At 46.0% G+C, this 19424-nt stretch overlaps 1 protein-coding gene across 2 annotated transcripts in view; it reads right to left on the bottom strand.

The window, feature by feature from the left end:
- The window catches only part of Scfd2 (sec1 family domain containing 2), a 332032-nt gene that overhangs the window by 12807 nt on the left and 299801 nt on the right, over window positions 1–19424 (bottom strand). For both annotated transcript variants that reach the window (XR_010057401.1, NM_001017499.1), the window contains exon 8: window positions 1488–1607. Coding sequence is in view for 1 of the 2 variants with exons in the window: in NM_001017499.1 (NP_001017499.1) it covers window positions 1488–1607 (120 nt within the window). In the remaining variant the exon portion in view is untranslated. The remainder of the gene's footprint in view (window positions 1–1487; window positions 1608–19424) is intronic.

The following is a 19424-nucleotide window of genomic DNA, read 5'->3' as shown; positions in this document are numbered from 1 at the left end:
CAATACTCTGGAATGCTCTGTCTGCAGATGAGTAGGTACAGGGTTAGACTAGCCTGCTGATTCTGGCCTCCACCGCAATACTGTCAATGGACTTTGAAAGCTTCTGCACCCTATCCTTTTAGAGAAGGGATTGCAGTGTCTCGCAGGCTGTTTCAATGCACAGGCATTCTAGAGAATTAGGAATGTGGTTCCTATATAAAAGGTGCTTGATTGAAAGAAGTTTCATTAACAGATTCTTAATTCTGCTGGTACAGGGTACAAAATGAGGATACAAGTATTAGTTTTGCAGAAATTTATCAACTCTGACAATAATTGGTGACAATTATAGCAGAGAGGGTCATAGAAAATGACTGCAGTTTCCTACATCTGGGCCTGCTCCTACATAGCTTCCATCCCATCCCACCCCATCCCACCCCACCCCACCCCATCTCAAGCCACCCCACCCCATCCCATCCCATCCCATCCCATCCCTTGGGTGTCTTGATAGGAAGAGAGATTGGGGATCCTTCATTTCGTCAGTAGGTTCAGGCACTCAGCATCACAGATAGTTTTTACCGAATTCTCCTGGAATCAATAAATCCACCAAAACACCAGGCCTACTAAGCTCCTGCCACACGCTCAGGTCTAGGCCTTTGTCCTCAAAGAGCTTATGTGTGGTGGAAGGGACTACGCTAACAAATATGGAGCAGACAGTGAGTAGGCAAGGGCTTTACTGAATAACATTGGTTCAGAGGCTAGGAGAGACTCAGGAAGCATTCAGAGCAACCGGCAGGATGTCAGGGAAAGAGAGAAGGCTGGCTGTATAGATACACAGAGCGTGGTGGAATCAGAAGGAGGCCACAACACCACCTAGATAGGCAGGACCGGGCTAGAATGCTACCTGCCATTCCTGCCGAGTGGTTTTCTGTGCCGCTGTGTGGGCAGTATGAGCTAGTGTCTTGAATGAGGTTTTGAACCTCTGACACCACTCTTTCCCCCTGACTACCACAGGTGGGAAGAGGCCCCTGAATCCCTCAGTGCAGTTTAGAAGTGAACTCACACATGACCTCCACTGGAGGTTTTGGGAGGTGGTAGAACTTTTAGCAGGCGGACAAGCTGGAGGACACAGATGCTGGGGATTGGAGGTCTGAGGGTTTTGAGGGCTATAGCCTTGGCCTGCTGCTGGACCCATACTTGCTTTACTTCCTGGCTGGCACCACTTACTGTGCAAAACAGGGATCCCTCTGCTTGGTGAGGGAATTTAACCAGTTATGATGAAGGCTGCCCAAGTGGTAGGTCCTTAACCATAAGGAAGAAAATGCTCTCCAGGGAAGTGTGAGTGGATTGGTCTGGAAAGGACGATGACTGTGGGGGAGTGGCCAGGAGGAGAACATGGTAGGATGATAGGATATGGGTAGAAGGAGTGGAGAGAGGAGTGCAAGCCGGAAGAGGGGTAAGGAAGCCCACACCACCTCCCACTGCTGTTCGTCTCACCCATGACTCAGTACCTGGGTTCCTGGCTTCAGAGATGCTACAAGGTCTTTGACCATTTTGGCTTCAGCAACTGTGACGCCGCCCACCACAAAGAGGATCAAGAGGGGATGGTCACTGGGATGGGGCCGGCTCACCTGCAAAACAGAACATCAGGTCAGATGGCAGCAATGGCCACCGCTTTCCTCCTGCTGGGGGACAGTGATGACTTACTTACAACCAGATGAGCTGATGCCTTGTGACTCTGTTGGCCAGGACTGCACAACATGGCACCTTAGTACATCCTTACATAAAGGCTTTATCAAAAGGAGAGCTAGGGGCGCAGGAGTCATGAAGTAGGAGAAGGGCTGAGTGACACCTTCCTGCTCGTCTTTGTTCAGGACTCAGAACACCGCTGTCCTTTGTCTCACAGCTCTGCCTCAGCTGCCTCTCTGGCCATGTGTTTGTTCCTCTACTCCACAGGAGCAGGGATGCCTTAGATTCCTGCCGTGCTTACCCTCTGTAAGCAGACTTGGTGTCTGTCACTATCTGCGGAACTAACCCAGTTGGTTCTTGTGGTGGGATGGAGGTTTACAGAAATATACAGGTATACAGAAACAGGTCACCCTCCTAGAGCCTGCATGATTTAGAACCAGACACTTCACCAAACTGGCCACGGCCAAGACCTACTCTGTGAGAACGTCACATTAACTGCTCAGTAGATCCCTTCTCTTGGTTTTTATGATTTTACCCATGAGTAGTATTATATACTAAAATGAGAAACTCACCCAGCGATGAAGGCCTCAGGAGAACAGGAGAGGGCTGCTGAAGGCAGTAGGTGTCAGACCGCTGTCCTCCTCAGGAGAGCAGGACAAATGGCCTGAGTCAAGTTCTATACCTAAGCAGCCGGCAGCTGTGTGGAGCAGGCAGGACCCAGCACCCACGACATTGCCCAGGAAGGTGCTGTCACCTGCCTGAATGGCCACCAAAGTCATGGGTGAGGTGAAGCTACCTAAACACCTGGGAGTTTTCCAGGTCAGGAGGAAAGCTGTGTGGCCTGTGGGCCCTGGTGGGCCACAGAATGGGCTTTGTCCTAGGTCAGTGCCATGATATTCAGTTCCCAAGTGCTGTCTGTAAGCTGCATTCAGTCTTCCCTGTGGGCAGTGTCCTCACCTCCCCCCCATTGTCCCCCTCTTATGCTTTCTGTCCCCAGGCCTCCTCGTCCTCCTGTCCCATGGTGGCTGTCCATCAAGATCTTCCATCCTGACCTTGGCAAACCCGATCACAGCTCCGCCTTCTCCCTGACTCTTGAGCATCTACCTTGGCGATTTGGTGCTGAGCACAGTGTCACACACAGTGAGCCCTCATGGATAAGAGAGCTAAGCCAGGCAGGCGAGGGGGCTCAACAGGTAAAGGCTCGCCACACAATCCTGACAGCCTGTGTCTGACCTCTGGAATCCACACAAAGGGGGAGCAGACTCCACACACAGGCTGTGGCAAATGTGTCACACATTACAAGCACACAACAACAACAACAACAACAACAACAACAACAACAACAACAACAACAACAACAATGAATTAAATAAATAACAGAGAGCAAATGTATAGGCTGTGCAAGCTCACAGACAATTCCTGATTCCTGTTATCTTAGACTTTAATAAATTTAATTTGTTTTTCTTTTTGAGGCAGAGTTTCCTGTGCAGCCCTGGAAGTCACTATGTAGACCAGGCTGGACGCAAACTCAGAGATCAACCTGCCTATGCCCTCTAAATGCTGGGATTAAAGACATACATCACTCTCAGGTGGTTTTATTTTTAAAATACTATTTTCCTCCTTCCCTCTCCATTTTCTAATCCATCCCACACATGTATTCTCCCTCCTGTTCTCTCTCGATATCCATATTTATATCTACATCTATTCCTAAATATAAATGTAACCTTCCTGGACTGTAGAACATTACTTGCATGTGTATGATTTCAGGGCTGGCCACTTGGTGCTAGATAATAACTGGGAACTCTTTCCCAGGGAAAACTTTCACTCTGGGGGTTCCTGAGCTGCATGTGGTACCCCACAAGGTCTCCCCCTTCACGTTACCATGTCTGTTGGTGCCATGTCCCCTAGGCAGGCATGCTAACGAGACTTCATGGGAGTATCTCTCTGACACTCCTGACTTCCTGTTTCTTTGGCTCTTACCATCTTCCAACCCCCTCTTTCCTGGTGATCCCTGAACCTCAGGAGGAAAATGAGCAGGAGGAGGAGGAAGAGTTGTGTTGTAGATGTACCATTTGGGGCGGCGTGCTGCTTGGTCCCCTGCTCTCTGCATTTTGATGGGTTGTAGTTTCCTGTGATGGCCTCTTCTTAGAGATGTCTCAGAACCACTTCGTCTGGTTTATGCATGGTTTTGTCTGAGTAACCAGACCCCAGGAAACCTCCCAGTCTCACAAACAACTGCTGTTTCCCACTTAATCCTGGGACAGAAATACAACTGGCTCTGAAACTTTAGCATGGCACAGTATGTTCCTCAAGACATGCTTTGCATAAGAGAGTTTGGAATCTGAAGCACATGCTGAGAATCTTGGAAGGACACAGTAGAAGATGAAAAGGGGGAAGAAAATGAAAGGCAGCAACACCAAAGAGCAATTCCCTGGGGCTAAGGAGAGGGGTGGTGTGTGCGCGCCTGTGTGTGTGTGTGTGTGTGTGTGTGTGTGTGTGTGTGTGTGTGTGTATGTAAAAAGCAGGGATGGGGCTAAGGGGCCTAAGGAGCGAGGGGGAGCACTGGGTGGGGGGGGCTAAGGAACGAGGGTGGGGCTGTGGGCTAAGGAGTGGGGGGGCGGGCTGGGGAGTAAGGGGTGGGGGCAGGGCTGGGGAAATGCTGGTCTAGGCACAAACACATGGTCCAATGATGCATGCTGGTGTTTGCTATTTTGGTTTTGGTTTAGATTTGTATGTTGATACCAAGGTTTCTCTGCAGAGCGTGCCAGGCCAGCAGGCTGCTGGGAAGTGGAGCCTTTCTCATCCCAATCCCAAATTCCTCACAAGCAGCCATACATGACTTCACCGTCTGTGTAAGTCTGCGGGGTGACAATCTAAAGATGAAAGCTTGACACAGCATGTCACTGCACACAGGGCGTAATAAAGCAGGCAAAGTCTCTGCTCTCTGTCACTTGATGAGCCCTGGAGGGCTGGGACTGAGGATGTCGGCTCTGGTCAGGGTATATGGCTTCCTCCCTACACTATACCAGGATCTCAGTGCAGGCTCTGGGGCTCTGCAGGTGTGGGCTCTGGGAATATCCAATGTCTGGATTGACTTCTATGATGTCACGGTGAGGATCCTGCTGCTTCCAGTGCTTGAACTTTTGAGGAATTCTGGGACTGCTGCTGCAGACTGCTGCTCCCAGTTCTCCCTGAGATATGGTCCTTCACTCAGTTTCCCTTCATCTGTGGCTCACTTATCCTCAGAATAGGTACAATCAGGATCCCCATTCTCCATTAGTGCTTTACAGAGGCAGTGAGAGAGGCTCAGGCCTTAAGAAGAGACCAGGCCATGGAAAGACCCATGCTAACTCTGAAAATGGCCATCAGGAGTCACAAATACCATTACCACTGCCTCCAAACACTTCTTTACCCAGTCATCGTTCAGTGAATATTTATTGAACAACTTCTATGAGAGGCACTGCTTGAGGTGCCATACTCAACCAATCCCCATCTGTGGAAGCTAGTGACTCTTCCTGGTCCCCATGTCCTCAGCCTTATTGAAGAGTCTCATCTTTCCTCTTTCTTGCCTTATCTAGTTCCAGGCCCACCCTGGCTTCCCATCACTCAGTGCTGCCAGGGCAATAAGCCCATCATTAAGGGGAGACTGGGTGGGAACTCACATGGGAGCAGAGTCAGAAACCATAGCTGAATGCTGTCTGTTGGTCTGTTCCCATGACTTTCTCATACAACCAGGACCAGCTCCCTAGGGTGGCAAATGCTTCCTGCACTGGGCTGGGACCCCACATAGAAAACATTACCAATCTGATGGGGACAATATTTTAATTGAGGTTCCTTCTTTCCAGGAGTCTCCAGTTTGTGACTATGACAGAAATTAACAAGTACAGGGAATTTTTTAATACATTAACTAGCACAGGGAATGCTTGTTTTTTGATACAATTTGGTAAAAACATACATTTCCAGCCCTTGTTGATGTAGCTCCAGCTTCCATTTATCCATCCTTGTATTCTCTCTCCACTGGCAACGTTTGCCCCAGCCCCCCGGAGTGACAAGAAGCCCTCCATAGAGCATACAACTCAGCCTTCTGTGTGGGCTCTACTGCCCTGACAATACCTATCCTCCTGGCGTGCAGGTAGATGCTGTATGCAGGCGAGGGCTGGCACAAGTTAGGTCAAGGCCCATCATTAGACAGTGAAAGGTAATATAGGGACAAAGTTTTGGTAAGGAGGGAGAGAGAAAAGGGAGAGAGGAGAGATACCAAGATGGAGGACAGGCAGAGAAGGACAATCCAGATCTGGGTGGCCTTAAATGGCCATAGGTAGTTATGAATATTTCTTTTTTTTTGGTTTTCTTTCCATCTATGTTAAATTGGGTATTTATTTACATTTCAAATGTTATTCCCCTCCCATTCTATATGGGTGTTACCCTCCCAATCCTCCCCCCATTACCACCTTCCCCCCAAGAATCCCATTCACTGGGGGTTCAGTCTTGGCAGGACCAAGGACTTCCCCTTCCACTAGTGATCTTACTAGGCTATTCATTGCTACCTATGAGGTCAGAGTCCAGGGTCAGTCCATGTATAGTCTTTGGGTAGTGGCTTAGTCCCTGGAAGCTCTGGTTGGTTGGCACTGTTGTTCATATGGGGTCTCGAGCCCCTTCAAGCTCTTTCAGTCCTTCTCTGATTCCTTCAATGGGAGTCCTGTTCTCAGTTCAGTGGTTTAATGATGGCATTCGCCTATGTATTTGCTGTATTCTGGCTGTGTCTCTCAGGAGAGATCTACATTCGGTTCCTGTCGGCCTGCACTTCTTTGCTTCATCCATCTTGTCTAATTGGGTGGCTGTATATGTATGGGCCACATGTGGGGCAGGCTCTGAATGGGTGTTTCTTCAGCCTCTGTTCTAAACTTTGCCTCCCTATTCCCTCCCAAGGGTATTCTTGTTCCCCTTCTAAAGAAGGAGTGAAGCACCCACACTTTGATTATCCTTCTTGAGTTTCATGTGTTCTGTGCATCTAGGGTAATTCGAGCATGTGGGCTAATATCCACTTATCAATGAGTGCATACCATGTGTGTTTTTCTGTGATTGGGTTACCTCACTCAGGATGATATTTTCCAGTTCCATCCATTTGCCTATGAATTTCATAAAGTCATTGTTTTTGATAGCTGAGTAATATTCCATTGTGTAGATGTACCACATTTTCTGTATCTATTCCTCTGTGGAAGGGCATCTGGGTTCTTTCCAGCTTCTGGCTATTATAAATAAGGCTGCTATGAACATAGTGGAGCATGTGCCTTTGTTATATGTTGGGGCATCTTTTGGGTATATGCCCAAGAGAGGTATAGCTGGGTCCTCAGGTAGTTCAATGTCCAATTTTGTGAGGAACCTCCAGACTGATTTCCAGAATGGTTTTACCAGTCTGCAATCCCACCAACAATGGAGGAGTGTTCCTTTTTCTCCACGTCCTCGCCAGCATCTGCTGTCACCAGAGTTTTTGATCTTAGCCATTCTGACTGATGTGCGGTGGAATCTCAGGGTTGTTTTGATTTGCATTTCCCTTATGACTAAAGATGTTGAACATTTCTTTAGGTGTTTCTCAGCCATTCGGCATTCCTCAGCTGTGAATTCTTTGTTTAGCTCTGAACCCAACATTTTAATAGGGTTATTTGTCTCCCTGCAGTCTAACTTCTTGAGTTCTTTGTATATTTTGGATATAAGCCCTCTATCAGTTGTAGGATTGGTAAAGATCTTTTCCTGATCTGTTGGTTGCTGTTTTGTCCTAACAACAGTGTCCTTTGCCTTATAGAAGCTTTGCAGTTTTATGAGATCCCATTTGTCGATTCTTGATCTTAGAGCATAAGCCATTGGTGTTTTGGTCAGGAAATTTTCTCCAGTGCCCGTGTGTTCGAGATTCTTCCCCACTTTTTCTTCTATTAGTTTGAGTGTATCTGGTTTGATGTGGAGGTCCTTGATCCACTTGGACTTAAGCTTTGTACAGGGTGATAAGAATGGATCGATCTGCATTCTTCTACATGCTGACCTCCAGTTGAACCAGCACCATTTGCTGAAAATGCTAGCTATCTTTTTTCCATTGGATAGTTTTGGCTCCTTTGTCAAAAATCAAGTGACCATAGGTGTGTGGGTTCATTTCTGGGTCTTTAATTCTATTCCACTTGTCTATCTGCCTGTCTCTGTACCAATACCATACAGTTTTTATCACCATTGCTCTATAATACTGTTTGAGTTCAGGTATAGTGATTCCCCCAGAAGTCCTTTTATTGTTGAGGATAGTTTTAGCTGTCCTGGGTTTTTTGTTATTCCAGATGAATTTGAAAATTGTTCTAACTCTATGAAGAATTAGATTGGAATTTTGATGGGGATTGCATTGAATCTGTAGATCACTTTTGGTAAAATGGCCATTTTTACTATATTAATCCTGCCAATCCATGAGCATGGGAGATCTTTCCATCTTCTGAGATCTTCAATTTCTTTCTTCAACGGCTTGAAGTTCTTATCATACAGATCTTTCACTTGCTTGGTTAAAGTCACACCGAGGTATTTTATATTATTTGGGACTATTATGAAGGGTGTCGTTCCCCTAATTTCTTTCTCAGCTTGCTTCTCTTTTGTGTAGAGGAAGGCTACTGATTTATTTAGGTTAATTTTATACCCAGCCACTTTGCAGAAGGTGTTTATCAGGTTTAGTAGTTCTCTGGTAGAACTTTTGGGATCACTTAAATATACTATCATACCATCTGCAAATAGTGGTATTTTGACTTCTTCCTTTCCAATCTGTATCCCTTTGATCTCCTTTTGTTGTCTGATTGCTCTGGCTAGGAATTCGAGAACTATATTGAATAAGTAGGGAGATAGTGGGCAGCCTTGTCTAGTCCCTGATTTTGGTGGGATGGCTTCAAGTTTCTCTCCATTTTGTTTAATGTTAGCAACTGGTTTGCTGTATATGGCCTTTACTATGTTAAGTATGGTCCTTGAATTCCTGTTCTTTCCAGGACTTTTATCATGAAGGGGTGTTGAATTTTGTCAAATGCTTTCTCAGCATCTAATGAAATGATCATGTGGTTCTGTTCTTTCAGTTTGTTTATATAATGGATCACGTTGATGGTTTTCCGTATATTAAACCATCCCTGCATGCCTGGGATGAAGCCTACTTGATCATGGTGGATGATTGTTTTGATGTGCTCTTGAATTCGGTTTGCAAGAATTCTACTGAGTATTTTTGCATCGATATTCATAAGGGAAATTGGTCTGAAGTTCTCTTTCTTTGTTGGGTCTTTGTGTGGTTTAGGTATAAGAGTAATTGTGGCTTCATAGAAGGAATTTGGTAGTGCTCCGTCTGTTTTAATTTTGTGGAATAGTTTGGATAGTATTGGTATGAGGTCTTCTTTGAAGGTCTGATAGAATTCTGCACTGAACCCATCTGGACCTGGGCTCTTTTTGGTTGGGAGACTTTTTTTTTTTTTTTTTTTTGAGCTGGGGACCGAACCCAGGGCCTTGCGCTTCCTAGGTAAGCGCTCTACCACTGAGCTAAATCCCCAGCCCTGGTTGGGAGACTTTTAATGACTGCTTCTATTTCTTTAGGAATTATGAGGTTGTTTACATGGTTTTTCTGTTCCTGATTTAACTTTGGTACCTGGTATCTGTCTAGGAAATTATCTATTTCCTCCAGATTTTCAAGTTTTATTGAATGTTAATTTGGACACACTCTCTTTGTCCTCTGGTTAGTCTGGCTAAGGGTTTATCTATTTTGTTGATTTTCTCAAACAATCAGCTTTTGGTCCTGTTAATTCTTTGTATAGTCCTTTTTGTTTCTACTCGGTTGATTTCAGCTCTGAGTTTGATTATTTCCTGCCTTCTACTCCTCCTGGGTGTATTTGCTTCTTTTTGTTCTAGAGTTTTTAGGTGTGCTGTCAAGCTGCTGCTATATCTTCTCTTCTGTTTCTTTCTGCAGGCACTCAGAGCTATGAGGTTTCCTCTTAGCACAGCTTTCATTGTGTCCCATAAGTTTGGGTATGTTGTACCTTCATTTTCATTAAATTCTAAGAAGTCTTTAATTTCTTTCTTTATTTCTTCCTTGACCAGGTCATCAATTAGTAGAGCATTGTTCAACTTCCATGTATATGTGGGCATTCTTTCCTTATTGTTTTTGAAGACCAGTTTTATCCTGTGGTGGTCTGATAGGATGCATGGGATTATTTCTATCTTTCTGTATCTGTTGAGGCCTGTTTTGTGACCAATTATATGGTCAATTTTGGAGAAAGTACCATGAGGTGGTGATACGAAGGTATATCCTTTTGTTTTAGGATAGAATGTTCTATAAATACCTGTTAAGTCCATTTGGTTCATGGCTTCTCTTAGTCTGTCTATGTCTCTGTTTAATTTCTGTTTCCATGATCTGTTCAGTGATGAGAGTGGGGTGTTGAAATCTCCTACTATTATTGTGTGAGGTTCAATGTGTGCTTTGAGCTTTAGTAAGGTTTCTTTCATGTATATAGGTGCTCTTGTATTTGGAGCATAGATATTTAGGATTGAGAGTTCGTCTTGGTGAATTTCTCCTTTGATGAATATGAAGTGTCCTTCCTTAACTTTTTTGATGACTTTTGGTTGAAAATAAATTTTATTCGATATTAGAATGGCTACTCCACCTTGCTTCTTTGGACCATTTGCTTGGAAAGTTGTTTTCTAACCTTTTACTCTGAGGTAGTGTCGTCTTTGTCTCCGAGGTTGTGTTTCCTGTAGGCAGCAAAATGCTGGGTCCTTATTACATATCCAGTTTGTTAATCTGTGTCTTTATATTGGGGAATTGAGTCCATTGATGTTCAGAGATATTAAGGAATAGTGACTGTTGTTTCCTGTTATCTTCATATTTGGAGGTGAGATTATGTTTGTGTGCTTGTCTTCTCTTTGTTTTGTTGCAAAACGATTAGTTTCTTGCTTTTTCTAGGGTGTAGCTTGCCTCCTTATGTTGGGCTTTACCATTTATTATCCTTTGTAGGGCTGGATTTGTAGAAAGATATTGTGTAAATTTGGTTTTGTCATGGAATATCTTGGTTTCTCCATCTATGTTAATTGAGAGTTATGCTGGATACAGTAACCTGGGCTGGCATTTGTGTTCTTTTAGGGTCCGTATGACATCTGTCCAGGATCTTCTGGCTTTCATAGTCTCTGGTGAGAAGTCTGGTGTGATTCTGATAGATCTGCCTTTATATGTTACTTGACCTTTTTCCCTTACTGCTTTTAATATTCTTTCTTTGTTTTGTGCATTTGGTGTTTTGACTATTATGTGATGGGAGGAGTTTCTTTTCTGGTCCAATCTATTAAGAGTTCTGTAGGCTTCTTGTATGTTTATGGGCATCTCTTTTTTTAGGTTAGGGAAGTTTTCTTCTATGATTTTGTTGAAGGTATTTACTGGTCCTTTGAGTTGGGAGTCTTCACTCTCTTCTATACCTATTATCCTTAGGTTTGATCTTCTCATTGTGTCCTGGATTTCCTGTATGTTTTAGGCCAGTAGCTTTTTCTGTTTTATATTATCTTTGACAGTTGTGTCAATGATTTCTATGGAATCCTCTGCTCCTGAGATTCTCTCTTCTATCTCTTGTATTCTGTTGGTGATGCTTGTATCTACGGCTCCTTGTCTCTTCCTTTGGTTTTCTATGGGGTTGTGTCCCTTTGTGCTTTCTTTATTGCTTCTATTTCCATTTTTAATTCCTTCACCCATTTGATTGTGTTTTCCTGTAATTCTTTCAGGAATTTTTGTGTTTCCTCTTTAAGGGCTTCTACTTGTTTACTTGTGTTTTCCTGCATTTCTCTAAGGGACTTCTTTATGTCTTGCTTAAAGTCCTCTATCATCATGATCAAATGTGATTTTAAATCTAGATCTTGCTTTTCTGGTGTGTTTGGATATTTAGTGTTTGCTTTGGTGCGAGAATTGGGCTCCGATGATGCCATGTAGTCTTGCTTTCTGTTGCTTGGGTTCCTGCGCTTGCCTCTAGCCATCAGGTTGTCTCTGGTGTTACCTTGTTCTGCTATTTCTGGCAGTGGCTTGACTGTCCTATAGGCCTGTGTGTCAGGAGTGCTGTAGACCTGTTTTCCTGTTCTCTTTCAGCCAGTTATGGGAACAAAGGGTTCTGCTTTCAGGCGTGTAGTCGTTCCTGTCTACTGACTTTCAGCTGTTCCTGTGGGCCTGTGTCCTGAGTCCACCAGGCAGGTCACTTGGAGCAGAAAAGTTGGTCTTACCTCTGGTCTTGGGCCTGAAGTCACTCCTCAGGGCTGGGTTTCAGCTCCCCATGAGGGCAGCAACCAGAAGGGTCTGCCTCTACTTCTGGGTCCCTGTGCGCAGGGGGCCCTGATGGGGCTAGGTGTTTCCCTCTAGAGTCAGAAATGTGGACAGAGAGTATTCTCTTCTGGTTTCCCAGCTGTGTCTGCCCCTCTGAAGGTCTAGCTCTCCCTCCCATGGGATTTGAGTGCAGGGAGCTGTTTTCCCTGGTCCCTTCAGATCCAGGTGCAGTCTGGATCGCAGGGCTCCTGAAGCTTGAGTGCCCCTATCTTCCTGTACAGTTTCCTCTTGGGCCAGGGATGTGGGCAAAGGTGAGCAGAATTGGCGGTCTCTCCTGCCCTGCAGTCTCAGGAGTGCCCACATGTCTGGGCGATGAGCTCTCTCTTCCACGGGATTTGGGAGCAGGGACCCGTGGGCCAGGATCAACGAGGTTCAGGCGCTAGCTAGAAACTGGAAGTCTGAATATTTCTTAAGGGATGGATTTTATAGGTCAATGTATCTTATCTAGGTGGGCAGTTTATATCTTTATCAATTGGTTGTGAGTTTATTGTGTGGACATATTGTGGATTGAGAATTTAACATATAAATCTGAGTGCTGCATTACAGCTTATTGAGTCTTGATTTTAATGGGTTTTGGGGAGTTTATACTATAACTACCAGGGGTGGTTGCTGGGAGTGTGGGCAGAGTTCACGATAGGCCTGCCGCTACCAGACCTTCTCTAGAGACCTGATTTTACTGGGTAGCTGGGACCAGAGAGTTCCTGGCTGGCAGCCAGCCAGCCAGGAGAGGACAGCTAGCAATGGGGGCCAAGAGTCTGCTGGGGCTAGAGGACAGTAAGAAATAACGGCGTGAGCCACACTAGAGCCGGCCACCACTGAGATGAAGGCATGGTACACTGCAGATACCATGTGGCCCTATGGTGCCGACACTAGTGTGGGATAAAAGATGCCATTTATTTAATAATTACCGAAACACGGGGACCTCCTTTGTGCTCCTCCACCCACTCCTCACATCAAGGCTCTCTCTTCCTTGTAGCACCCCTCAACATACTCAGAGCCGCATAGGGGAATCTGTGCTATAGCGAGCAGGTGTCTATTACATCTATGTCTCCCTTACCAACAGCAGCCATTGCTCCCTGTCAGACAAAGTATGAAGACTGCCACAGTTCAGGTTTTGCTTTTGTCAAGATATCCTACCAAAGTCCACTTCATTAGAACTCTTGCAATAGGTTTAGCTAAGATTAGATATAAATCAAAGCCTGCCTCACAGTAGCATCATAATTTAGAAGACTTTACACAATGGTTATAAATGGCTGCACAGAGCAACCACAGGACTTGTACTCATTTGACCAAGCTCAAGGCTGACATTTTCTTCTAATCGTAAATGCCATTAAGCTCGGTGGATTCCATCCAACAGTGTCTCTCTCCAAATTGTTTTTCTTATATGAGTAATAAGGAGTGGGTCTAGATGACCTCTGAGGTATGCTCAGCTCTCACAGCCGAAGGCTCTGACATCATCCTCACATGAAGCCCAGCACTCCTAGCCTACCTCAGTGAAGCCTCCTTTGCATGATGGTCATATCTATAATCCAATCATCTGCCTTCAGCTCAGAATGGCTGTGGCAGCCATATCATTATAGTATGCCTTTGCTGTTCAATCTGGTCATGGAATGAGATCCTGAGCCTGGCTTGTCATTTCCAGACAGATGAGGCTCTGTGAACATTCACTGGCTACCAAGGAGAACCAAAAGCTATGGTTGGACATTCAACCAGGCACTCACCTAGCATCCCTTGAACACCTACAATACGCTCCTCTGCAGAGCACGGCGACTCTCATCGACTGATTGCTTCCCAGCTGGCTTTCCAGGTTTTGGTTCTAATTCTTCTGCATTGCTGTTTTTGGGTCCCTGGACATCCTTTGTTCTTAAATAAATGAGCCTTTCTTTAATTAAGTTGCTGAGACTTGCTGGAATCCTACCGCACAGCTTTGACTGTTTCTAAGGCCTGTGTGAGTGCCATTTCTTCATGTGGGCTTTTTCCAGTTTCCAGGCCACAAGGCTGTCACATTAACTCAGACACAGCGCCCAGAGGCAGGCACTGGGGCTTGAATCTTTGCCGTGAATCTTTTTCCAATCAAGCAGGGCCACCTAAGAAATGGAAGAACTACAGCAAACACAAACTTAAAGCACACAGAGGAGGGAGAAGGGCCTCGTGCCATCTCATTAGACAAAGCCCACCCTCTCCACACCAATTCCAGCAGAGAAAACATCTTGACAGATCATGTTCCTTAGTCAAAACAAGCTGAGGGTCAAACACATGGAGTAGATATAAAGTGTATGAGTCTCAGGAGACTCAAATCCAAACCACAGATTTCAGAAACGCACTTCTAAAGTGCTGCCTATTAGATGTGCCAGTTTTAAATTAAATTTCCACTGCAGTGAGAGGGGAAGTCTGTTTTGATTGAGTCATTAGGTCATTATCAAGCTTTTGTCAGAGGACCTCAAGGTGCTGTGTATGGAGTCCAGTGAGGGCGCTGGGTTTTTCCTATCCAGCTTACACCCATGTTGTTCCTCTTAGCTCAGCGGACCTCCCTCACTGAGTTGTCTGTCCTAGGAGGAGGACAGCCTTGGTGGCTAGTCACAAGTCCTCTGGCTGCCTTGAGAGTCTGCCTTAGGTAGCAGGGCATGCTTGCTCTCCTCAGCTTCTCATCCAGGAAGTCATTTTTAATAGATTGTTTTAACAATTGGACAACTAGTGTCTTAGTCAGGGTTTGTATTCCTGCACAAAATATCATGACCAAAAAACAAGTTGGGGAGGAAAGGATTTATTTAGCTTACACTTCCACATTGCTGCTCATTACCAAAGGAAGTCAGGACTGGAACTCACACAGGGCAGGAACTTGGAGGCAGGAGCAGATGCAGAAGTCATGGAGGGGTGCTGCTTATTGGATTGCTTCCCCTGACTTGCTCAGCCTGTTTTCTTATAGAACCCAGGACCACCAGCCCAGGGTTTGCACTACCCACAATGGGCTGGGTCCTCCCCCCTTGATCACTAATTGAGAAAATGCTTTACAGCTGGGTCTCATGGCGGCATCTCCACAACTGAGGCTCCTTTTCTCTGTGATAACCCCAGCTTGTGGTTGACACACAAAATCAGCCAGTGCAACTAGCAAGTGACATTCATTTATTCCATTACAGCCTTCCTGGTATCACTGACTTGAACACAGGTCAGAAGTATGAACGGTTTCAATGTCTTCTAAGAGGAAAGGAAACCCAGGGTCAGTTAGTGTTGCCCTTAATGCCCTAGAAAGCCAGGATTTCCCTGAGTACAGAGTGCATTTATTGAAAGTATCCAGGCAATACTTCCTCTCCTCATGCTCTTGGTCCCTTTTCAAGAGGAAGGACTCATGCTTTCATTCTGTGGATGGGACTGCCTTGACATGTGGAGTGCTGGGCAAGCGATGTTACCTTTCAGGCCATGGCACCAATGCAGTCCCCTTGCTGCCCCACTTATAGCACGCGCATCATGCAGAAGAGCTGAGGACCTGGACCACAAGCCCTTGAGTTCTAAGCTCAGCGTCAGCTCAGTGACTGTGTGGAAGGGCCAGGGAAGCAAATTCTGCCATGTGGAGTTCTGGTCTGAGTGCAACCTTCTGAGAAGAATGAATGGTTAGTACTCTTATGAGTCACTAGTTCAGGATGACTGCTAACTTGATACTGGACAAGCATAACCAATGGAAATGAAAGACTTCTGTGGTTTCTGATTTGTAGAGCAGAGTCCTGTGAAGAACAGGCAGCTATAGAATTGTGTCCACACTATGACAATGATGCTGAGTCCCGGGAGCCAAGACTGTGCTATCAGAACCTCCCTTCCCACAGAGATTCTGTCAGACTCAGAGTATCAGACAGATACACGCACTTTAACTCTCTTGGCTAACAGAAATGTATGGACACAAGCAAAACTGGGCTGAGGGGGCCACGTCCAAGTATCTGCAGGGGGGCTAACACTTGCCACAACACTGAGCCATAGAAAATCCTTACAGAGTGCTCTTACTGTCTCCCGGAGTGAGGAGATGGTGTGGGGAGCTCAGCGACAGACAGGACCTTAGACGTCCTGGGTTCAGCCTACGTCCAGCATGGCCATGGCATCCATATCCTGTTGGCCCTTCACAGTTTGCTCAAAGAGAGACAAGTTCTGTCACTAAGACTATGGAGATCAATGAATCAGGCTGACAGTGGAGAGACATGGGGGCTGGAAAAGAACATCACAGCCCATGAACATGGCTCTGGAGACACGCAGGTCACCCAACTGCTTGTCCTCTGGCAAGAGTGAACTTCGAGAAATTTGCAATGCTGTGACTTTTGTGGGCAGTGTGTCTAGTCTTTTCTTTGTCTTCATTTTAAAATCAGACTTTTATCCTTTCTTACTTCTCCTTCTACTTGATTATGCTATTTTAATTTTTTGAGATAGTGTCTTACAGTGCAGCCTAGGCTGACCTGAAGCTTGTTATGTAGCCCAGGTTGGCCTTGAATTCACAAGCTCTTCACCTTTATCCCCCAGTGCTAGGATTACAAGCATATACCACCATACCCAACTCCTTTCCTCTTCATTCTCAAAGATAGGTTCTTGCTAGTAGGCCAGGCTTCAAACTCATAATGTTCCAGCCTTACCTGTGTGTACACCCAAACATTAGCTCTATATAGGGTCTAACCATACTGAATGTGGCTCTTTCCTGGTGCTCGGTACTGAGCATGCCCTTATACATCTCACAACAGTTCCACGATCAGATGAGAAAATGGAGGCATAGAGGGGCTGAGTGGTTCTTGTCAGTATGACTGCAAGTTTGGGACTCTGGTGTGTGCCACCTCCGTTGCTGACAGACCCTGGGAGGATGCTCATAGAGCATGGACTATGGTGCACAGTGGGGGTGGGTGGGTACAGATAGGAGCGTCATCCGTTGTTCAGCCAATCTAGCTACAGACAAATGTGAAGTGGAGAGGACACCCCAAGCATCCCCAGCATCTGTTCCCCATATCCACACTCCTGACAGACACGCTGACTCTTGTGTTCTATAACATCAGCAGCCTCTTTGCTTATCTTCTTCACCTCTAGGAAGGTGAAGCATGAGGGAAACAAACAGCGCTGTGCTGTGGAAAGGAGACAGTGGAGGTGGACTGGGAGGGTGCAGGCTGAAGCTGCCTTGCTCAGCAGCTGCTGTCCCAGAGAATGAGGGCAGCTGATGAGGCTCACTGGAGTTGGCTAATAGCACCGGAAATAGTTGGGAAAAGTTTGAATGAAGCCTCGGGCTTAAGGTTTTGTGTTCCAGTTTCAGTTATTCACAATACGAGAACAAACGTCTAGAAACCAAACGGTTCTGAGAAGCCTCATGAAATTTGCCCTGCTCTCTCCTGCCCAGAAATGAAGAGAACCCATACTGCACATGGACCTCCTCTTTCGTCACTCAGGCCACCTGGGCTATAAACCGATCTTGGCGGCATCAAAGCGTTGTGTTCAAGCACCCCTTAATTTCCTTGATTATGCCCCCAAAGTGCAAATTATGTCCCAACAGCAGGGTGCTGGCAAATCTGATAAGCCATAGAAAAGGTATAAAGTGCTTCCCTTAAGTGGGAAGATGAAAGTTCGTGACTTGATGAGGAAATACATAATTGTCTGTGGAGGTTGCTCAGATGTATGTATGAACAAGTCTTCAGCCACTGAAGTGTGAAGAAGGGAAAGGGAACAGCACTAGGTTCAGTGTCATGCTTGCAAAGTGCACATGCCATGACCTGAACATGTGCCATTTGCTTAGCAAAAAAGGTATCGCATGTGTGTGTCTATGGTAAAAAAACATCGGCATTGACAGGGTGTGTGCCTACGGTTTCGGGTTTTCAATGGGAGTCCTGGAAGGTGTACCCTACACTCAGTGGGACTAGTATAGTTGGAAGGAGAAATCAATGGCTTCAAGCTATGCTGAATGAGCTTTGTAACCTGAATTTTCTGATCGCCTCCCCCCAGCACCTGCTGTATGCAGAAAGCCATATGCTGAGGATCTGGAAGATAAAAGCATCCACTCTCCAGGCTCTAGCTATAGCTTTCCCAGTCTTTTCTGTCAGATCTGTAGTGAGGAAAATGTTCAAGTCATGCATGTGTAGATGTGAGAGGCGGGCTGTGCTGTTTGACTTAACTTGATGTAATGAGTTCTAGTCTCATTGGTTCCCCTATGCAGAGTTTACTATAGTGATTTAAACTGTCTTGACCTACCAACACCCAATGGGTTATGTGATATATTTAGAAAAACACTGCTCTGAAGGACATCAGCCTGGAAGAAGACAACTAAGACACACAGTTATAAAAACAATTTATAAAGACAGCCACAAAGTATGTACAAAAGATACAGCGCCCCGAGGGGGACACAGAGGGCTGGAACCATCCTCGTCTGCTTGCTATGTGGCTCGCACCATGTTTCTTGTGGTGTGACTGTGGCCCTGACTCTGTGTATTTCTTGTCATGTCTCCAATCTACTCTCATCTTCTACATCATAGGCAGATGGCCTCTGGGTCACCCCAAGTCAACAGGAAACCATCTGAGTGTAGAGAAAGGACTCACTAGGGGCAGACCATTCCTACTGAAGTTCAAATTTGAGAGTGGCTCCATTTATAGAACAGCAGTCAGCAAAGGAAGGATTCCCCACGGAAATTCTTTATTTCATCAAGTTCTGCCTCTGTTCCTTTCTGGCTCAGCTACCGAGTGGCCAGAGACAGGAGCAGTAGTGTCCCCGAGGAGTCAGAGCGAAGACTTAATGTGTAGGGGTGACACATCTGCCAATACATGATTTTACTGTTCCCATGAGTCCTGGGCCCAAGCCCCCAGAAAAGCAGTCTGAGGAATGGGGGTGAGCCCTGCACGATCTCACTTACATCAGCGGCTCCATGACCAATGCAGTCAGAGACCTTCTGGAGCTGCACAGACTCAGGAGAGGGAAGGCAGTTGGCTGAGTTACCCCAGAGAGCAGCAGCAGCAACAAGGCAGAGCACTTCACTTCCAAAAGCACACCTGACAGGCATGGGCCAGGGAATGCTGTGGACAGGCCAGTGATCCAGGGTGGGGATGACTATGGGACACAGGTCAGAGTTGCCATTTATGGTGTGCTCTTTGGAAATCACATGAGAATAGGAAAGAATGAGATGGAATCCTAGGCTTTTGGAAATTTGCATTCCCTGCTTAGCCATGTGGGGCCTCAGTTTCCTCACTGGGTGAAATGGGGGTAAGAATAGGACCTATCTGCTGAGGGTGCCGTGAGGGTGGCCAGGACATGGATGGAAGCATGCTGGCTGACTGCTCCCCATGGACTGCCACTGCAGCTGTGGCTGGGAAGCCTGCACACGGTTCGCATGAGCTGCGAGTCCATCTGCATCCCACCTCCTTCCCTTTCAACAAAAACTGGGGCAGAAAGGATGGCCTTCTGTCT

Source organism: Rattus norvegicus, chromosome 14, assembly GCF_036323735.1.
Source record: "Rattus norvegicus strain BN/NHsdMcwi chromosome 14, GRCr8, whole genome shotgun sequence".
Taxonomy (NCBI): Eukaryota; Metazoa; Chordata; class Mammalia; order Rodentia; family Muridae; genus Rattus; species Rattus norvegicus.
This window is presented reverse-complemented; position numbering and strand designations above follow the sequence as displayed.